We start from the raw sequence: 19,684 nt of genomic DNA on the forward strand, positions 1-19,684 counted from the left end.
GACAATTGAAATGTACTTTCAAACTCCCCTTTAAGTTACCTAATAATTGAAGCAATTTTTTTTGTAATTGTAAAACATTGAAATGATTAAATTGTCCATCAGCAAAGGATTGGTTAGATCTAAAACTGTACCTTCATTAAGAGGAATATTACATTGCCATTGAAATTAATGTTGAAGGACATAATGAATGGAAAAATTCACAAAACATTAATTTTAAGAAGCAGCTTACTAAAGAGTATTAAAATATGATTTGATTTCAATTTTGTAAAAAGAGACTTGACAAATTATATTCAGGGAAAAATTATTTTATCTAAATATTGGAACCATATTTCTTTAGTTATTTTTTGTGCCTTTATGTGTTTCTTAGTTAAAAGAAACACGTATTACTTCGGTAATCCGAACAAAGATACAGTGCTATTTTTCTCTCTGTTTAAAATTACAGTCCGTGGCAGCTAATTAATCACTGTCTTTGTGTGGACTATTACTCTGCCATTCAACAAATCATGGTTCTCTTCTGAATCTCAATTTCCTCATTAGTCAAATGAAGACAATACCAGCACTACCTACTTCACAGTAGTGTTAGGAGGACTAAGATAATGTGTAGTGAGCAAGACAAGTGGTTATCTAACTTCAGTAAACATAAGTAAAACTTGGGGTATTTATTGAAGATCCTGATTCCTATCTCCTTTACAACCTTGAGAGCCCAATGGCTGAACATGGGACCCAGGAAAAAGCAACAGTTCCCTTAAGCTCCCCAGTGGATTCAGATATAGGAGGCTTATAAATCACATCTTAAGAAACATAGCCCTAGGTATGAATATTAACAACAAATCCCACCATTGTATACAACTATAATGCACCAATAAAAACATGGGGGGGGGGGAAGGAAATACACTCCTAACTACTCAAGAAAAATGTTTCCTAGCATTTTTTCAAGTCCCCTGTGAATTCATATGACTACATATATAGCATAAACATAATGGGCTGTTGAGCAATATTTTTCCTACTGGCTCAGAATTAGTAAGAAGAATCCAAATCCATGGATAAAGAAAGTCCTCCACAAGGAATTGGGGCTAGATTCTTCTATCACTCTATCCTCTTCTTGCCCCTACATAAACAAAAGATGGAGTCAAGGAGGCAGATTGGAGCAAACAGAGTTGGCAAAATGCAATGATCAGAGTTAAGAGGACTTTCCCTCCCCTCCTCACTGAGGAGAGGGTGGGTTGTCTCTTCTCACATCCAAATTACAGAAGGATCTGAGAGAACCTCCCACAGAGACTGAAGGAACCTGAGAGAAGGGCAGACCAGGACCTCATTTTCCAGTTGAACACCTCCTTCTGTGGCAGATCTGCCTCTGTACCTATTTGAGAATGAAGAAATGAGACCCACAGAGTTGAAAAAAGTTAATGGAGAATAAAGAAGGTAAGAGTGAAGCAGCCTGTCATGGTAGATAGGATGTGGAGTAAAGTAAATGGATTTGAGCCCTCGTGGTGGTACCTTGCTTGACAGTAAAAGAATGTGGATACGAAACACCAGGAATGGAAGAACTAAAGGCATTCGTGGGACAGCAAAACAGAGCTGATATTTCACATCAGACAACTATACAGCCACCCTGTTCCCATGAATGAGCCATTATTTGGATGCTTGCTATAAAGAGAGTATTGATGACCAATCAGTTATGTCTCAGTTGTAATAACAACCATGTGGGAGTGTGTCGGGGAGTGGTCATCAACATAACAAACATACATCCCCTTCCTTATCCTACCATCCTTCACCACACAACAAAAGAGCTAGAACAAGAAAGAGAAAAATGAAGTGAAAGAGTAGACCAGGCCCCTTCTCCCATTCCAAGTTTCTTTGCAGGGTCAAACTTGCAAACCAGCTGGAGGGGATTAGAAAAAATAAGATTAAAATTTTAAATTTAGCTACCCTAAGATTTTAATGATGTATCTGGAAACTTTGCAACAGGCAGGGAGATATGAAAGAGCATGGTTAAAATCAATGATAGAAGAAAAATAAACCTATTTTGTGCTTGTATCCCATTGACGTCAAATGGTTAATGCAGCTGGTTACTAATTCATACACAATATGCACAGGGAAACCTTAGAGATCCACAAGTGTCAGCTTGGCTCTCTCATCACTCAAGCAACTACACCATCCACACAACCTCTCCATGCATATGACTCAAATTTGTACCTAAATAAATAAACTACACGTCATGGATCTTGGGATCCCTAAGGAGAAATTAAAACTATGAATGGTAAATCAGTAAGTGTCAGGAGTCCACCATAGTTAAATTTAATTTATAAACTGCAAAATGCAACATACACTCAATTTATTCACCAGATTATGTTATCCTCAAGGGTGCAAGCGATACTTTATTCATCTTTATGTTCCTACCTTGCCAAAATGTAGTCTAGTACTTGACCCATTATAGCCACTCACAAATGTGGAATGAATGAAACCAATTCCAACATAAGACTTTTCAAAGTCTTAGTTAAAATTCTCTTTAAATTTTCAGTACAAATCTTCTTCCACTTTCTGTCATATATTCAAATTTCAGTGGATCTCACATTCCTTAGAGTACCAATTAGATGATGATGGTTGCGGCTGATCAATTCTGAGGGAGCGATTGAAAAAGTAACTCACTCTTTAGTGGAAATCATATTCTCATCAAGAAATAAAAAAGAGAAACAATAGCAAACTGTAAATTCAAGATGATGTACCATCTCTTCCTGAGACATATTAATATAAAATAATAAAAGTACAAAAAAAGAATAATCATCACACTAGCTAAGGTTATGGAGGGTGAATCTGCTCACAAGTCACAAGAGTTCAACAATACTTATGGAAGTGCACTGAATGATGAATACATCCTACAGGACCATAGAAAGGGAGAGGCATGAATTGCCTGTTAAAAATCATGAAAAATGCTGGACACAGAGTTGACAGTGATAAATGTAGCCAAAAGCAGGAAGATCATTTGAGAGTTTACATATAGACCTGTAGAGTAAATCACCACCTCTATACTTCTCCTATACCCCTATACTCCTACAAGTCCAGCATCCAGGAAAAACAAGTAAAAACAGAGACTTCATATTAAATGAACCTTCTGAGGATAACAAAGACTTGTGGATTTGATATTTTGGCCCACGTCCCTTTATATTATAGTATTTTGAAAGTCATTGCCTGACATCTACCTGGTTTCCCATCAGCTCATGCTGTAGTAGAATCTGACAGCCAACAGAGACCCAAACCCAGACATAGTGCAGAGAGCTCCTTGGAAACTTGACCTGCAAACACAGCAGCCAAGAAAACCCACACATTCATCCTCAGCCTTTCTTTAGTAAGAATGAATGATCACTAATATAAGTGGATGCTAATCCATGGCAGTGGGCGGGGGTGGGGGGGGTGGGCAGGCGGTCCATGGGAAAAGTGGAGGAATTTTGAATGGGGCAAAAGGGTAGTAAAGACAGTGGAATGAGATGGACATCATTACCCTAGGTACATGTATGATTGCACAAATGGTGTGACTCTACTTCATGCACAACCAGAGAAGTGAAAAATTCTGTTCCATTTGTGTACAATGAATCGAAGAGCTTTCTACTGTCATGTATCACTGATTAGAACTAATAAATAATAATAAAAAGAATGAATGATCAATCAGGAATATGAGGCAAATAAGAAAACAAAAGGAAAAGACTAAGGTAAGCAGACAGAATCTGATGCTGGATGAAATTAATAAAATAATTTAGGGCACGCAGGGTTCTTTAACACACGTCCACTAGGTGTAGTGGCACAAACCTGTAATCCCTGGCTGAAGGAATTGAATTCTCAAAAAATCCAAAGTATGACTAATAATTTTTAAAAAGAGGGCTAATAAAATGCAAGGAAAGGGCTAGGGTTGTGGCTCAGCCGTAGAGCGCTTGCCTAGCATGTGTGAGGCACTGGGTTCAATTCTCAGCACTGCATGTAGATAAATAAGTCCATTGACAACTAAAAATTATTTTTTAAAAAATGCAAGGAAAAAAGGCAGCAAAGAAATAACAAAAGAATGATACCAGACTTAAAACTATATTACAGAGCAATAGTAACAAAAACAGCATGGTACTGGTACCAAAACAGGAGGGTGGACCAATGGTACAGAATAGAGGACACAGAGACTAATCCACAAAGCTACAATTATCTTATATTTGATAAAGGAGCTAAAAGCATGCAATGGAGGGAAGATAGCATCTTCAACAAATGGTGCTGGGAAAACTGGAAATCCATATGCAACAAAATGAAACTGAATCCCCTCCTCTCGCCATGCACAAAAGTTAACTCAAAGTGGATCAAGGAGCTAGATATCAAATCAGAGACTCTGCGTCTGATAGAAGAAAAAGTTGGCGCCGATCTACATATTGTAGGGTCGGGCTCCAAATTCCTTAATAGGACACCCATAGCACAAAAGTTGATAACAAGAATCAACAAATGGGACTTACTTAAACTGAAAAGTTTTCTCTCAGCAAGAGAAACAATAAAAGAGGTAAATAGGGAGCCTACATCATGGGAACAAATTTTTACTCCTCACACTTCAGATAGAGCCCTAATATCCAGAGTATACAAAGAACTCAAAAAATTAAACAATAAGAAAACAAATAACCCAATCAACAAATGGGCCAAAGACCTGAACAAACACTTCTCAGAGGAGGACATACAATCAATCAACAAGTACATGAAAAAATGCTCACCATCTCTAGCACTCAGAGAAATGCAAATCAAAACCACCCTAAGATACCATCTCACTCCAGTTAGATTGGCAGCCATTATGAAGTCAAACAACAACAAGTGCTGGCGAGGATGTGGGGAAAAGGGTACACTTGTACATTGCTGGTGGGACTGCAAACTGGTGCGGCCAATCTGGAAAGCAGTATGGAGATTCCTGGGAAAGCTGGGAATGGAACCACCATTTGACCCAGCTATTGCCCTTCTTGGACTATTCCCTGAAGACCTTAAAAGAGCGTACTACAGGGATACTGCTACATCAATGTTCATAGCAGCACAATTCACAATTGCTAGACTGTGGAACCAACCCAGATGCCCTTCAATAGATGAATGGATAAAATAAATGTGGCATTTATACACCATGGAGTATTACGCAGCACTAAAAAATGACAAAATCATAGAATTTGCAGGGAAATGGATGGCACTAGAGCAGATTATGCTTAGTGAAGCTAGCCAATCCCTAAAAAACAAATGCCAAATGTCTTCTTTGATATAAGGAGAGCAACTAAGAACAGAGCAGGGAGGAAGAGCATGAGAAGATGATTAACATTACACAGGGACGAGAGGTTGGAGGGTAAGGGAGAGAGAAGGGAAACTGCATGGTAATGGAAGGAGACCCTCATCGTTATACAAAATTACATGTAAGAGGAAGTGAGGGGAAAGGGGGGAAAAAGAAGGGAGAGAAATTAATTACAGTAGATGGGGTAGAGAGAGAAGATGGGAGGGGAGGGAGGGGGGATAGTAGAGGATAGGAAAGGTAGCAGAATACAACAGTTACTAATAGGGCATTATGTAAAAATGTGGATGTGTAACCGATGTGATTCTGCAATCTGTATTTGGGGTAAAATTGGGAGTTCATAACCAACTTGAATCTAATGTATGAGATATGATATGTCAAGAGCTTTATAATGTTTTGAACAACCAATAAAAAAAATAAATTAAAAAAAAAAGAAATAACAAAAGAAAATATTCCAGAGCTGACAAGGGTCATAGTTCCAGAGGAAAAAGCCACCAAGTATGTGAATGAGAAGCTTTAGAATTACTGAATACAAAGAATAGCAGAACAGTTTTCAAATTTCTCAGGGGAATTGTGTCTCAAGCTACAATTTTATAGCTAGACTTTCAACCAAACATAAAGAGAAAAAGAAAAATAAAATGAGAGAAAAGGGGACATTTCAAGGAACTCATAAAATTTCCTTCCTATTTTTTCTTAGGAAGGTAACGGAATGTTCTTCAAAACAAAGGGTCAGCAAAGAAAGGAACAGCCTTGGGACACAGGAAACAGTGAATGCAATATAACTTGTACTGAAAGAAAGACTTGTTGCTTATTTGAAATTAAAATTTAACTAGGCATTCTGTATTTTTATTTGCTTTATCTGACAACTCTAGAGATAGGATCCAATCTTCTGAGGTAGGAAAGCTCCAGAATGAATGCCATGCAACAGGCTTTCGATTTACTGAGTCCTGAGTGGAGCTAAGGGACAGAGCTCTATAGATAGGTCTTCAAAGAAGAGGAAACCTCTGCAAAGTAACGTGCATTAGCAGTAAACATGTTCCTGACGACCTCTGTTCAGGATAATATTTGGGAACAAGCAAACAAAAAATTATTCAAGAATGTTATTGCTCTATATTGAAGCAAAGTAAAATGTGAAATGATCTTTTGTTGCCATTAAATTTGAAGGTTTTCAAAATTCTAGGAATGGGACCACCAGAGGAACCAGCTATCCCACTCCTCAGTGTATCCAAAAGATCTAAAATCAGCATACTATTGTGATGCGGTCACATCAATGTTTATAGCACAATTCACAATTACCAAGTTTTGGAAACAGCCTAGATGCCCTTCAATAGATGAATAGATAAAGAAAATGTGGTATATATATACACCACGGAGTTTTACTCAAAAGAAGAATGAAATTATAGCATCTGCTGGTAAACAGAGAACATTGTGCTAAGAGATATAAGCCAGACCCCCCCCCCAAAAAAAAAAATCCAGGGCCAAATGTTTTTTCTCATAGTTGGAAATTAAATCAAAATAAGGAAACAATGAAAGAGAAAGAGAAAGAAGGAGAAAAAGAAGGGAGGGAATTCCATGAAACTAGAGTAGAGGACGGGGATTGAGGGGGGATGGGGAAAGGGAGGAACGTGGAATGCAACTGACCAAATTTTCTTACATACATATATGAAGATACTATCGTAAATTCCATCTTTAGGTGTATTCACAATGTAATTAATTTTAAAAAATATATAAATAAATAGAAAAAAAGATCAGTCGAGTAGAAATAGGTAATAGGCAGGAGGGGGAAGAAAGGTGATGTACCAGGAACTGAAAAGGAGCAAATTATATTCCATCATTGTGTAATCATGTCAGAATAAACCCCAATATTATGTATAACTATAACTAACTAAATAAAATTCGTTTGAGATTTGATTTTTAGATTAGAGACAAGATAGAAATGAAAATATAATAGCCTGGAAGTGAATAAAGATTGTACAATTAAGACCAAGTCAAAGTCCTTTATCATTGCTCCCTACTTCTGAAATCAACCTACCAACAGAACATGCTGGATTCTGTTGAAGCTGCAAGACTGAACATAAATGGTGACAAATTCAAGCCTGTAAAAGAGTAAATACAGAAAGGTAGAAGGGCAAAGGAAAAGGGGCAGAAGGGAAATAAAAGATGGGGACCTAAAGAGGTGTCAAGATGCTGTCAAAATTTAGCAGAAAAGGAAGACGGCATCTGGCGTGCTGTTGACCGTGGTGCCTCGGTAGCCCACAGCATGTGGACTGCTCTAAAACTCTTGAGAGCTACTGCAGCAAATACATCAACAGAGCTGTCCAGGGTTTCCAGGCCCTCCCTGGGGGCCAGCATTAGCAGTCCTGGGTCCAGCCATATTTAAAGCACAGGCAAATGATACCAGTGGAAGTAAGGAGAATTCCAGCCTTTTGGATGACATCTTTTGGATGGCAGCTCCTCCAAACAGACACAGCATTGACGTTAAACAGCATAGGAGAAGAAACCCTCAGAAACTTTATTAAATGTGGGAATATAGACATTTGTTCTGAACATGGATATCTGAAACAGAAGCATGTCCTTTGTGGCTATTACAATGAGAAGGTGAGCAAGGAGACCACAGAAATCAGGAGGCAGTTAGGGAAACAAGAAGGGTGTTCTTTTAAGGCTTCTACGGTAGGAGCTGTCATGCTGTACAAAGGAAAGACACTACATGAACACAATCAGGGCAAGAGGATCATCAAACAAGGCAGGAAATGGCCTCATTTCCCCAGAATTGACATCAAAGATATTAAAAGGATAACTTTACAGTAAACCATTTTTCCTGGAAACAGAGGAAGAGTCTTGATTTTTATGTTGTGATTGTTTTCTAAAATCATCAATAGAGTTTAAAATATACTTTATAAGAAGTTTGATTTATGTGAAATAATTTAAATAATATACTGTGAGTCAACTCTTAAAACGTTTATGCAAAGGCTCAATGGATAAATATATCTTTTCCTATTACGTTCTGGGTTTTAAGCGAACATTAAATTTTTGGAACAAAAATAAAACAATTTATAGTTCAAAAAATGTAGTAGAGAGCTGGGGTTGTGGTTCAGTGGTAGAGCACTTGCCTAGCACATGTGAGGCACTGGGTTCGATCCTTAGCACCACATAAAAACAAATAAATAAAATAAAGGTCAAATTCTTAAAAAAAAGTTAGTAGAACAAGAAGTAGAGGTCTAGTATACCATCAAATGGGACCATTAGGAAATATAAAGGTAGCAATTTAACTATCAAAAATGGGAGGAGAAGGAGGAGGAGGAGGAGAAGAAGGAGGAAGAGGAGGTAAGGGAAAGACATAATGTAAATGAGCTCAGTCTTTGTTTTCCTGAGCAGATTCAGTAGATATCGTCTAAAGTTAATAAAGCACAAAATTAAAGGGTAAGCATATCATCTAAAGTTATTTATATATACATTTATATATACATATATTTATATATTTATATATATAAATATATATTAAATATATATTTATATATACATTTACATATATGTAAATATACATTTTATATACATTATATACATTTTAAAAATTGCCAGAAGAATTAAAACCAGAGGAAAAGATTATCTCTGTGGAATAAAATCAGGGGTGAAGAGTCTTAGGATAGATGACTATTAGTTGAATGATAAGCTCTCCATTACTGTTTGATTTGTGTTCACAGGCATATATTATTTTGGCACAAATTTTAAAAATTAAACTAAGTTGGGGGTCTGGGCTTGTATTGGGTTCAAATAGATTTGTGGGACACTCTTGCAATTCTGTGAAAGGTCCTGCAGTGAATAAAGACAAAGTTGTTCCTGTTTCATGGAGATGCCAAATTGAACACAAAATCGATTTATTTATTTATTTATTTCAAACATGACAATAGTGGAATGCATTACACTCATTATTACCCATATACAGCACAATTTCTCGTAACTCTGTATATAAAGTATGTTCACGCCAATGTGGTATATACCTGTAGTAAGAATTGTAATGGGGGCTGGGGATGTGGCTCAAGCGGTAGCGCACTCACCTGGCATGCGTGCGGCCTGGGTTTGATCCTCAGCACCACATGCAAACAAAGATGTTGTGTCCACCAAAAAATAAAAAATATTAAAATTCAAAAAAATTGTAATGCAAAAAAAAAGAGGGAGTACATGTATAATGGCATAATTTGAACACAAAATTTAAATGGAAGAGCTCTTGCCCCTCAATCTTCCATTTTCCTTATCTGAGCCACATCCTGGGGGAAGGGTAGTTCAGTCTGTCTGATTCGGTGACTTCAGACAATGTTCCAAGTTGTTTTAACACAACCTTTATAAGCTGAAGTTTTTGTAGTAGCCAGAAGGTGGCATCAAAATCAATCAAGTTCTTTTTAGTGGAAATCTCAAAGGAAAGGTCTGTAACCCCAGTGTCATGAACAACTTCCCTGAGACTGAAAAGGCAGAGAAAGTTACACAGAATAACAAAGCACCCTGTCTTGCTTTGAAGTCTCTCTTTCATGTATCTTGATATTTTAGAAAACTCCCAGAGTTTCGCCTAGAGTTCTTTGGTTTGGCATAGATAAAGCACAAAAAGCCAAATTCTACATTTCAAATTTGATCACACCCCTCTCTAAACAGTGAATTGAAGTTTGGTTCTAAGGAATGTCTTTCAAAGGTCAGAATCAAAGGATTGCTGTAAGGTCATCATGACACTAAAGAGAACAAATATTGTAATGGTTACATACACAAGCACGTCCCTCTGGTTTGGGGCTCCATCAGTTGCTTATCCATTAATACACATGCTTTTCACTGTGGCACAAACACACAAGCTTATGTATTTATGTACTTATTTTTATTTAATGATAACTTTTACCAGCTTTGTTCAAGATTTTTAGGCCTAGGTTGAACATGCTATAACGGAAAACCAAATTCACTGCAATCCTTATCAGTGTGTAGTCTAAGAGGCACAGAATATGGAGTTGGAACATGCTATTTAGTAGTCTGTGGGACCTTAACAAAGACTTCGACTTTTCTGAATTTCCATTTCCAAATTTTCCAAATGAAAGTAATAATGATAGTTGCTTAGCAGTGTTGTTATGACCTCCATGGTAGGAGCAAATCACTAATCTGTGTGGCCCCTTTGTTTTCATTCATTTAGTAATGAACTTTGTGAGTACCTACTACAATGCCGGGGAGTCGGTGCTGAAGACACAGCAATGAGAAAGACAGAGGTGAGGTGTCCCTCACCTCAAAGAACCATGGGCCCAGTAGAGAGAGTTTGGCAAAATCAACAAGTTAGTAATCAGCATAAATTCAGGGAGCAATAAGTACCCATGCCAGTAAGTCGGGATCTTGTGCCCAAGACCAACTGGTGTGTGTGTGTGGCTGCTTCACTGGGGACAAAAGCATCACGCTTTGTTTTAAAATTAGGTGCTGCGCTGAACACACTGCAGTGGAATCTGTGGCTTCACTGACTATCTCTGAAAACCTGGAGATTCTCGAAGATTAACAATATAAGAGGATCTTATTTACTGGATATCGAAAGCCTAGAATATTGAAATCAGAGGACATTAACAAATGATGTGGTATGGAATATAGAAGTGCTTTGCAAACAGGTATGACGGTGCCAGTTTCTTCTAAATTACTGTCCTCGTTTAACTTTTGCATCATTATAGGGAAATTAAGGCCTGGTAGCATGTGTCCCAGGCCCAAATGTCAATGCTCAAAGGCAAAATCAGGATTGACTGCAGGGTATGTATTCTGACAACACTTTCTTTTCGTACTTTATTTTTTACAGAAAGGACTTTAATAGCTAAGTTATTCATTGACTCAGCTTATATACCTTTTTAAAAAATCTTGATTTTTAGAAAATTTGAAAGGGGATATAAAAGTAATATATATTTTTTTTTGGTAGAAAATTACAATGCATATAAGCACATAAGTAAGGAAATAAAACTTACTCATACCTTTGTTTCATAATTATAGAATTATACCTATAATTATATTTCATTAATACATCCCATTTAATTATTTTTTTTCAAAAAAGAAAAAATGGAAAGCTTATATTTTTCTGCATGCATGCTTATTGTGAACAATTGAAACAGTTCACTATGGGAAAAAAAAAAAGAAGAATAGTCTTTTAACAACGTAAAATGGATTCCATTACTCTTGTGCTGAACATTTTTCCATGTCCTTCCCCACATTTATAAATAATCTAAATACTTTGGCAGAGTGTGTAGGAACCACAAATCTGGTCCTTCCTGTTTCTCACATGTCTGCTTAAGTCCTGCCTCTTTGTTTGCTATATTCCAGCTTCTTGGACTTCTTTCTACTCCTGGAGAATCACATGCCTCAGGACCTTTGCATCTCCTCTTGCCTCTGGCTTAAAAGCTCTTCCCAGAGCTTTTGTAAGACTGGCACCTTTTCTAGTCTTCCTATCTCAGTTGAAAAGTACAACCCTCATCAAAGCCCTCCCCCAAAGGGGCAGCCATGAGGGACCTCCCTTTCACGGAACACCAGTCACTCTCCATCAGGCTTCCTGTTTTGTTTCCTTATCACTATTTGAAATTATCTTGTTTATTTACATCTCTATCTCCAATTATTCTTTCACTGAAATGTAAGTTTCATGAGAACAGATGGTTTGTCCGCTGTGTGCAATCTAACCTCCTCCTTTAGAAGACCGTCTGGGACAAAACAGGGGCTCAATGAATATGTGAATAAAAATAAAAAATAACACCTTTTGCTTAGAAATAATTACTGTAAAGCATATGTGTATCCTTTCAAACTTTTTTCCTTGCACATATAGGTGTTTTTATATCTGTGACTATAAGATGTACCAGTACATAAACATGCCCACAAAACAAAATTATACTTGTACTCTATTTTTTAAATTTAATTTTTAAAATTTTTTATTTTGAAGTAGGGTCTCACTGAGTTGCTAAGTACCTCGTTAAGTTGCTGAGGCTGGCCTTGTATTTACGATCCTCCTGCCTCAGCCTCCCAGCGCTGGGATTACAGGTATGTATCACTATGCCCTGCTCATGCTCCATTTTAAATAACTTAATTTTTTGAATTAACAATATATCATAGGCACATTTCCATGCCAAAAATATATTTCTGTGCGACATTTTCTTAAAGATTAAATGGTATGTTATTATATGACTATATCATAATTTGTTTACTCAATCTCCTATTGATGGACATTTAAGTTCTTTCCGTTTTCTTTGGTTTCGAGTGCTTCCCCAAGTCATGTGTTAAAGCTTAGGTCCCTAGTCTGTGGGGCTAATGGGAGCTACTGGAACCTTTAAGAAGTGGGTTCTAGTTGGAGGAAGGTAGGTCATTGAGGGAGCACCCTTGAAGGGCATATTGGAACCCTGGCCCTCTTCTTGTCTCTCTCTCTCTTTCTGCTTCCCTGTTGCCTTGAGGTGAAGACGCCTCCTCAGCCAAGTGTCCCACCATGATGTACTGTGCCACCTCAGGTCCATAGCAACTGGACCAAGTGACCATCAAGTGAAACTTCTGAAACTATCAGCCCAAATAAACCTTTCCATTGTGAGAGCAATGGAAAGCTGAGTAACACAGCACCTATTATAGTAGGAAATGTATTCAAATTTCCATGAGATAAGTTTCTAGGAGAATCAACAACAGCATATATGTTTGATAATATTTGAAAAATTTTGATATTATATTAGGGTCTGTAAACAAGTCAAGATGGCGCCTGGCATTTTACCAGAGGGAGTGGTTTGTGAAGTAACGCCAGCGAGCCATTAAGTGTGGAGATTCCTTATTGGTTGACTGCTGTATCTAGTTTATGTTAATTAAGATGAGCTGTGTGTAATGTATATATACCCCTCCTGTCCTATAATAAACGGCTCCTACTCCTGCTGTATCAATGTACACAAGTTGTTCGTCACCCCCCAGTTAGTTTGCTGCAGCCGGACTGTGGCAATATTATATCATGCTACTACGTGTAGCAAATGAGGTGCTTATTTCTCCTCACTCTAGCCAACACTGGAAATTTTAATCTTTTAAATATCTGGCATTCTAATACTCAAAAAATATTATATCCATTAGTTTGTTTTCTTTCTTTTCTGTACTTCAACAGCAGTTTCTACTGTTATTGTTTGTTACGTTATTTCCCATTTATGGTTTTTGCCTCTTTTTATATTAGATGATCAATCATCTTTTCCTTTTTGATCTTCTAGTAGCAGCTCATATAGTTAAGTTATTGATTGATATTTAGTCAGGAATATTTGCTTGAAATATTTATTTTTCTTGGATTGCCTCTTATCTAGATTGTAACTTTGTTTGGCAGTGACTTAAGGTAACTTACTTTGTGTGGTAATATTCCTTAAAATTGCTCATTTGGGGGATTTTAGCATTATGTTTAAGAAAGGTTGTTTTACTTCATAATTCTATAAATATACCCTACATTTTCTGTTGTTACTTTTCTGAATTACATTGTATATACAAAATCTTTAGTGCTTCGTGTTTATTTTGAAGGAAATTTAAATATATAAAAGAAAATTATAAAAATACTAGTGAAATATAGGAGAATGTTATTTTGAGGGAGGAGGAAAACAATTAATACAATCATTATAAACTTCAGAAACTATAAGGAAACATCAATAGAATTGACTATTGAAAATAGAAATATAATCTCCACTGGCTTGATTACATTTTATTAAATAGATGGGCTATCATTTAGTATCCACAGGTGGTTGAAGATATGTTCAGTTGTCAGTGTATTATTATAAATAATACTTCAATGAGCATGTCTGTGCATTAAGCAAGGACTGTCTTTGAATAATCTGTATGTCCTGAAATTTGTGGTGTCACATTTTCATTCAACTAAGTGGGTCATTGCTCAGGTCTAGAAAACTTATTGTTACAAAAACCCTTTCAAAAATAGTGTTTTAAAGAACTAAAGATTTAGAGATTTGTTTGATTTTTTTTTCTTTTTACCACCTGGTGCTTTCTTTGTCCTTCATAGTATGAGGGTTTTGCTGGCAAAATCTAAGATTTTCTAAGTTACTGAGGTTAAAATAAGAATTGCCACCCTGATTCAGAATTTACTCCAGTTGTCCCTAATAGGGAGAAATTCTTTCCTGGGAGTAAACTTGTCCCTGTAAACTCGACCTGACATAATTAAAGATTTGTCTCTGACTTCTCCAAATTTCTGAGTTTTCTTATTGCTCAATAAGAATTTTACTCATAAATTTTGTTAATTTCTTAAAAATATGTGTATCCCCTGAAATAATAAGCTCATGGTTAGGGGTGGGCAGCAAGAGAACAAACTCAAGTCTTCTGAAACAGGCGTTTTGGTGGTGGAAGTGTTGGGGAACCTATTTCTCCTCCTTCTCCTTCTCCTTCTCCTTCTCCTTCTCCTCCACCTCCACGTCCACGTCCACCTCCACCTCCACCTCAAATCAGCTTTTATAGGAACTAAATTGGTTATGAAGACCCAGGAGATTTAGCAACAACTCAGGCAGTGAAAGCAAAGAAATAGATGCATGATAAATGAGGGAATGTTTTCTAAAAATGTGAGATTTATGGGGTTTTATTTGTTTTTTTTTAGGTGAAGAAATATAAAACTTGTTTTCAGAAGTGAAAATATCTGTTCTGATTTACAATCTAAAGGCAGTGTTTTGCTCAGCTACTCTGGGGCAATGTCCACAGAAGCCAGTTCTCATGAAAAGACCACCAAGCATCCAAGATCATCTGGGTGTGCCCTTACCTTTGAAAGGCGGAATGATTCATCTGTGGGTGCTGTGACAAAATTTAAACTATGGTAACTTCTAACTTTTAGGCAGTTACTCAGGACTAGGTCTTCCAATAGCCCATCTCATAAAGCATTTAAAATATGGCTACTGAAAAAATTACTGGTCTTATCCATCTTTAAGAACTGTATTTTCACAAAGCAGAGCCTTCATGCATTCTACTAAAATGCTACATGACAATGACATGGCATCTTAAGTCATTTAGTATTGAACTTCCCAACAGCTTATAGCTGTCTGTAGGAAAAGGGGTGGGGAAAGCCTCCTTCATGAATTTCAGTCTCCCTAAGCAGTCTAGGAGGATTAGTATAAAAGCAATTTCTAGGTTCCAGCTTAGACAGTGATACCACACAAAGCAAAAGTGACCATACTCACTCATTGGGGGTGCCCTTCTGGCCACAAAAGTGGCCCTTGCTGTCTGTAGGATAGGCCACTCTCCTGGGGTCGCCGTGTACCCAGGCTGCAGGAATAAGAAAGAACAGAAATTCTATCAGCAATAGCTGGGCAACGGCAGTCTGCTTTGAGATATTAGAATGCACCACCACAACATGCTAACCTTGCCCCTCAGTCACAAAAGATTATTGATTTTCTTCAAAGAGTAATTTCTTAATGAAAAGTAAAATAAAATATGGATGAATCAGTCAGAAAGCACATTTCTCTTATTCTCTCAGGATTTATCTGGGCTGGAGCCAAAACATGAGGTAATGCACTTAGAAAATGACATTTATTAAAATGTGAACTAGAGGGCACAGTACAAAAGCTTACTTGGCTAGAAAATACTTTTTCCAGGGTTCAAAACTACATGACTTCATAGCAGAGCTAATAATCTAAAGTAAATAATATGATGTAATGCGTTTGGGTTGTACATAAGTGAAAACCACTTTAAAATTTAAAGGAATGAAACTACAATGCCCGGTTCAAATTGACTGGTTCCCTGTGATTTTAAGTGACATTTCAAGGCGAACAGAATCAACAACAGAGGCAACACAGAATAAAGATTTACCATGCATTTTTGTCTAATGACTTCAAAGCTTGATATAAATATGAAGTCTTCTCAAACTTCAAAATTGAGGATTTGATTCTAGTTTTTATGATGTTACTGAATTCTACCTTCATAAAAACTCATCACCATTTTTTTTAAGAATCATTGACTTGATTTAGCTCTAGATTTTATCACCACAGAAAGTAATATCCATCAGCTAAACAGGGTAATAGTCCCTAGTTCTAACTAAAATTTTCTAACTTCTCCAGTTTGATTAATACCCTTTTTAAAATTCTAGGAAATCCATTGGTCATATAATGCTTGCTTCTGCGGTGGAAAACACATCTTTGTCCTTTGCTTCCTTTAACATTTGCCCAGCTATCTCTTTACCCACATTTATTGGATTTGACAGTTCACGTTATAATTCAATCATACTTATGTATGTGGCCTGTGTGACTTGGGAAGATAAAAAAAATCAATTCTGAATTTTAATATGGAAGAGGAATTTTTCTCCCTATTTTTTTTCTCATCAGTCCAAGGCTTTCTGTTCAGTATCTAAATACTCAGAAAAGTCTCCTTTGTCTAATTCTTTCTCCAATGTCATAGAGGCCAAATCAGTTTCATCTTCTAATACCTTCTTATGAAATCTGACTCATTCGGGTGGCTCTCTGCTGTCATATCTTCCCATCATTATTTCCCAGAATAAAGAAACTGGACTATAAATATGGCATTTAAATGACATCTATGTGTTCAAAGCACAATGTCTCCAGACACTATTTTATTATAGTCTGTTTCTATATTTTAGTTTGTCACATTTTGGCTAAACCTAAGACAGTGATGTAATTTTATCTCTCCTTTTTATAATGTGTTTCTTTTAGCTTTATCCTAAAATGTTCTATTCATTCTGAAGAATTATTAATTCAGAAACAGGCACCTAAAGCAGCATTTAGATGACTAAGTTTGCTACTTATTATCTATAACCCTGAACAAATCACTTATTTGGAGTCTTGGCTTTCAAAGTTATTTGAAAAATGGATATAAAATATCATTCAATAAGAATGTTGAGAATATGAAAGAAGAAAATGGAAGTAGAATACCTAACATGGAGCTCAGCATCCCACATAGACTCAGTTAATATCAGTTCTTGTCTTTTGGATTTCCTCATAAACAAAATCATAAAGAAGGACTTTGATTACAGGTAGTTTATTTGGAGGTAATTCCAAGAAGCTTAAAAAGTCACAAAGGAAGGCATTCAGCCAATAAAGGGCATGCTAATGGGTCACTATAGTGGCCAGCTATGGCTCTGTGCCTCTGGAAACCGTGACACTGTATGGAAACTACCTTTGAAGGGTCATAGTAAAGCTGTCCACCATAATTGAAGACAAACCTCTAAGTCAAGGGGAAGGGGGGCCTGATATCTGCAATCCTCTGCCATAGTTTTCTTTCACTTTTCCATGACCAATCAATTCAAGAATTTTCTAAATGATCATCATGTATACTCTATCAGAAGTCAGTATCTGCATAAGTTTATGTCAGAGTTCATAAGAAAGGCATGGAAAGAGGAGAATAAAGTTTGTAGGTTTCCAGAAGAAGGGGAGCTTGAGAAAGACTGAAAAAGGTTAGGATTTGGACATGTAGCTGGGAGTGGGAAAAAAAGTGAGGAAATCATGGAATAGTGAGAGCTTGAACTTATTCATTATGCATGGTGTGCCAGGGCTATGCCGTGTTTGTTACACTGTCTCCTTGGACTCACATTATGAGTCTCACAACCACCCTAGAGGTGGATATTATTTTTACCTAAATTTTACAGATAATTGTGATTCAGTTTATTTATCAAAATTCCATGGTTTTTAAGGAATATAAACACGGCATAAACTTTGGTGTCTTATTTTCTAAGGCTCAGAGTTTTAACCACAAGACTACAGTGGTAACTCTGCTGCCTACTAAAGGACAGTTTGGGTATGAGCTTGTTAATGTAAGGAACCAGGATGTCAGCAAAATGCTGGATACATAACATAGGAAAGGAGAGGACACAGGCAGTTTTGGAAACTTTGTCCTTGTGGGAGGAGAGCTTTGTTCTTGTATAGAGAGAATGGTGTTTCGGCAGAGATCTGGGGACAGAGGAGGAGAGGAGATAGAAATGTCAAGGGAAAAATTCTCCTTGACTTTCCGGTTTTGAATTGTGACAGGTGGTCATATTTACTGAACTGCTTCTACCCCCTCTCCACACAGCCTCTGGCATGGAAGCTGTGCTACAGATGGTGTGTGTTTGATCTGGTACATCAAGACTTTGAGCTGAGAGCTGCAAAAAAGATGAGGAAAAAGAGATGAACCAGCAGCAATTATTTTGCCCCTGTTCACGAAGTAAGGGGCTTCTCGCAGTTTATTCCCTTTCTTGGAATTTCTTTATTCATGGAACATTTAGAATGGTGCTATCCAAAATGGTAGCTACTAGCCCCTAGTCTAAGGAGCAAAATATATGCCATATTTTAAAAGATAGTATGAACAACAATTAAAAGAATATCTAGATATTTTTTATATTGATTTAATTTGAAATCATATTTATTAAAACATTATTAATTATTAAGAAAATTAATTTCACCTATTTCTTTTATACTCTTCCTTCCTTCTTATTTATTTTCCTTTCTTGTGGTGCTGGGATGATTAAATCGAAAACCTTGCACATGCTAGGCAAGGGCTCTACTACTAAACTATAGCCCCAGCTCCCCTTCCCCCCTTTTTTTGTATTGGGGATTGAACTCAGAGACACTCAACCACTGAGCCACATCCCCAGCTCTATTTGTATTTTATTTAGAGACAGGGTCTCACTGATTTGTTTAGCTCCTTGCTATTGCTGAGGCTAGCCTTGAATCCATGATTCTACTGTCTCAGCCTCCTGAGCCGCTGGGATTATAGGTGTGCATCACCGCCCGGCAATCCCAGCCCTTTTTATAGTTTATTTTGAGATAGGGTCTAAATTGCCAAGGCTGGTCTTGAACTTGAAACCCTCTTGGCTCAGACTCCTAAGTAGTTGGGATTAAGCATGTATCACCTGGTTTGTCTCACCTGTTTCTCACCTGTTTTTTACACCCTTAAATGTGGCCAGTAGAAAATTTAACATTACACATAGTAATCACAGATCTATCCTGTATAGATCTGTTCTAGAACATTCTCCACAAATGTCAAAAACTTCTTATGTGAGGTGCCATAATATCATTGATCTGTGTGGCTGTCATACTCAAGACCATAATGCCCAACACAACATTTTCATAGCATATTTTACAATGCCCCTTTTACAATATTGAAATAATAGTCCCTGATAATATAATATGCACAGATAATTTTAAAAAATTCAATACAATTCCCTTATTGTAATATAAATGAGAAATAAGAACCAATTTTTTTTATAATTAAACAGTATGCACATCAGTATGCAAAAGCTCCAGTGTGGCCAAACTAGAAGACAGTGAAGGTGTCAGGTGTTTACACCTACAGGTAGAATCACTGTAAATAGAACAGCTACAGTTGCAGGAGGAGGTAGACATATTATAATGAAAAATCAAATAGTACAAATGGTTCTGTAAATGATATGATTTTCCTAAATGTAGTAAATTCTAACAAAAAAGCAGAATCTTC

At 36.8% G+C, this 19,684-nt stretch overlaps 1 protein-coding gene across 1 annotated transcript in view; it reads right to left on the reverse strand.

Moving 5' to 3' along the window:
- The window catches only part of Slc44a5 (solute carrier family 44 member 5), a 104,648-nt gene that overhangs the window by 40,297 nt on the left and 44,667 nt on the right, over nucleotides 1-19,684 (reverse strand). Inside the window, exon 3 of the mRNA XM_071618608.1 lies at nucleotides 15,442-15,526. Within this exon, the coding sequence (XP_071474709.1) occupies nucleotides 15,442-15,526 (85 nt within the window). The remainder of the gene's footprint in view (nucleotides 1-15,441; nucleotides 15,527-19,684) is intronic.

The sequence above is a fragment of the Marmota flaviventris genome, chromosome 10 (assembly GCF_047511675.1).
Source record: "Marmota flaviventris isolate mMarFla1 chromosome 10, mMarFla1.hap1, whole genome shotgun sequence".
NCBI classification, from domain to species: domain Eukaryota; kingdom Metazoa; phylum Chordata; class Mammalia; order Rodentia; family Sciuridae; genus Marmota; species Marmota flaviventris.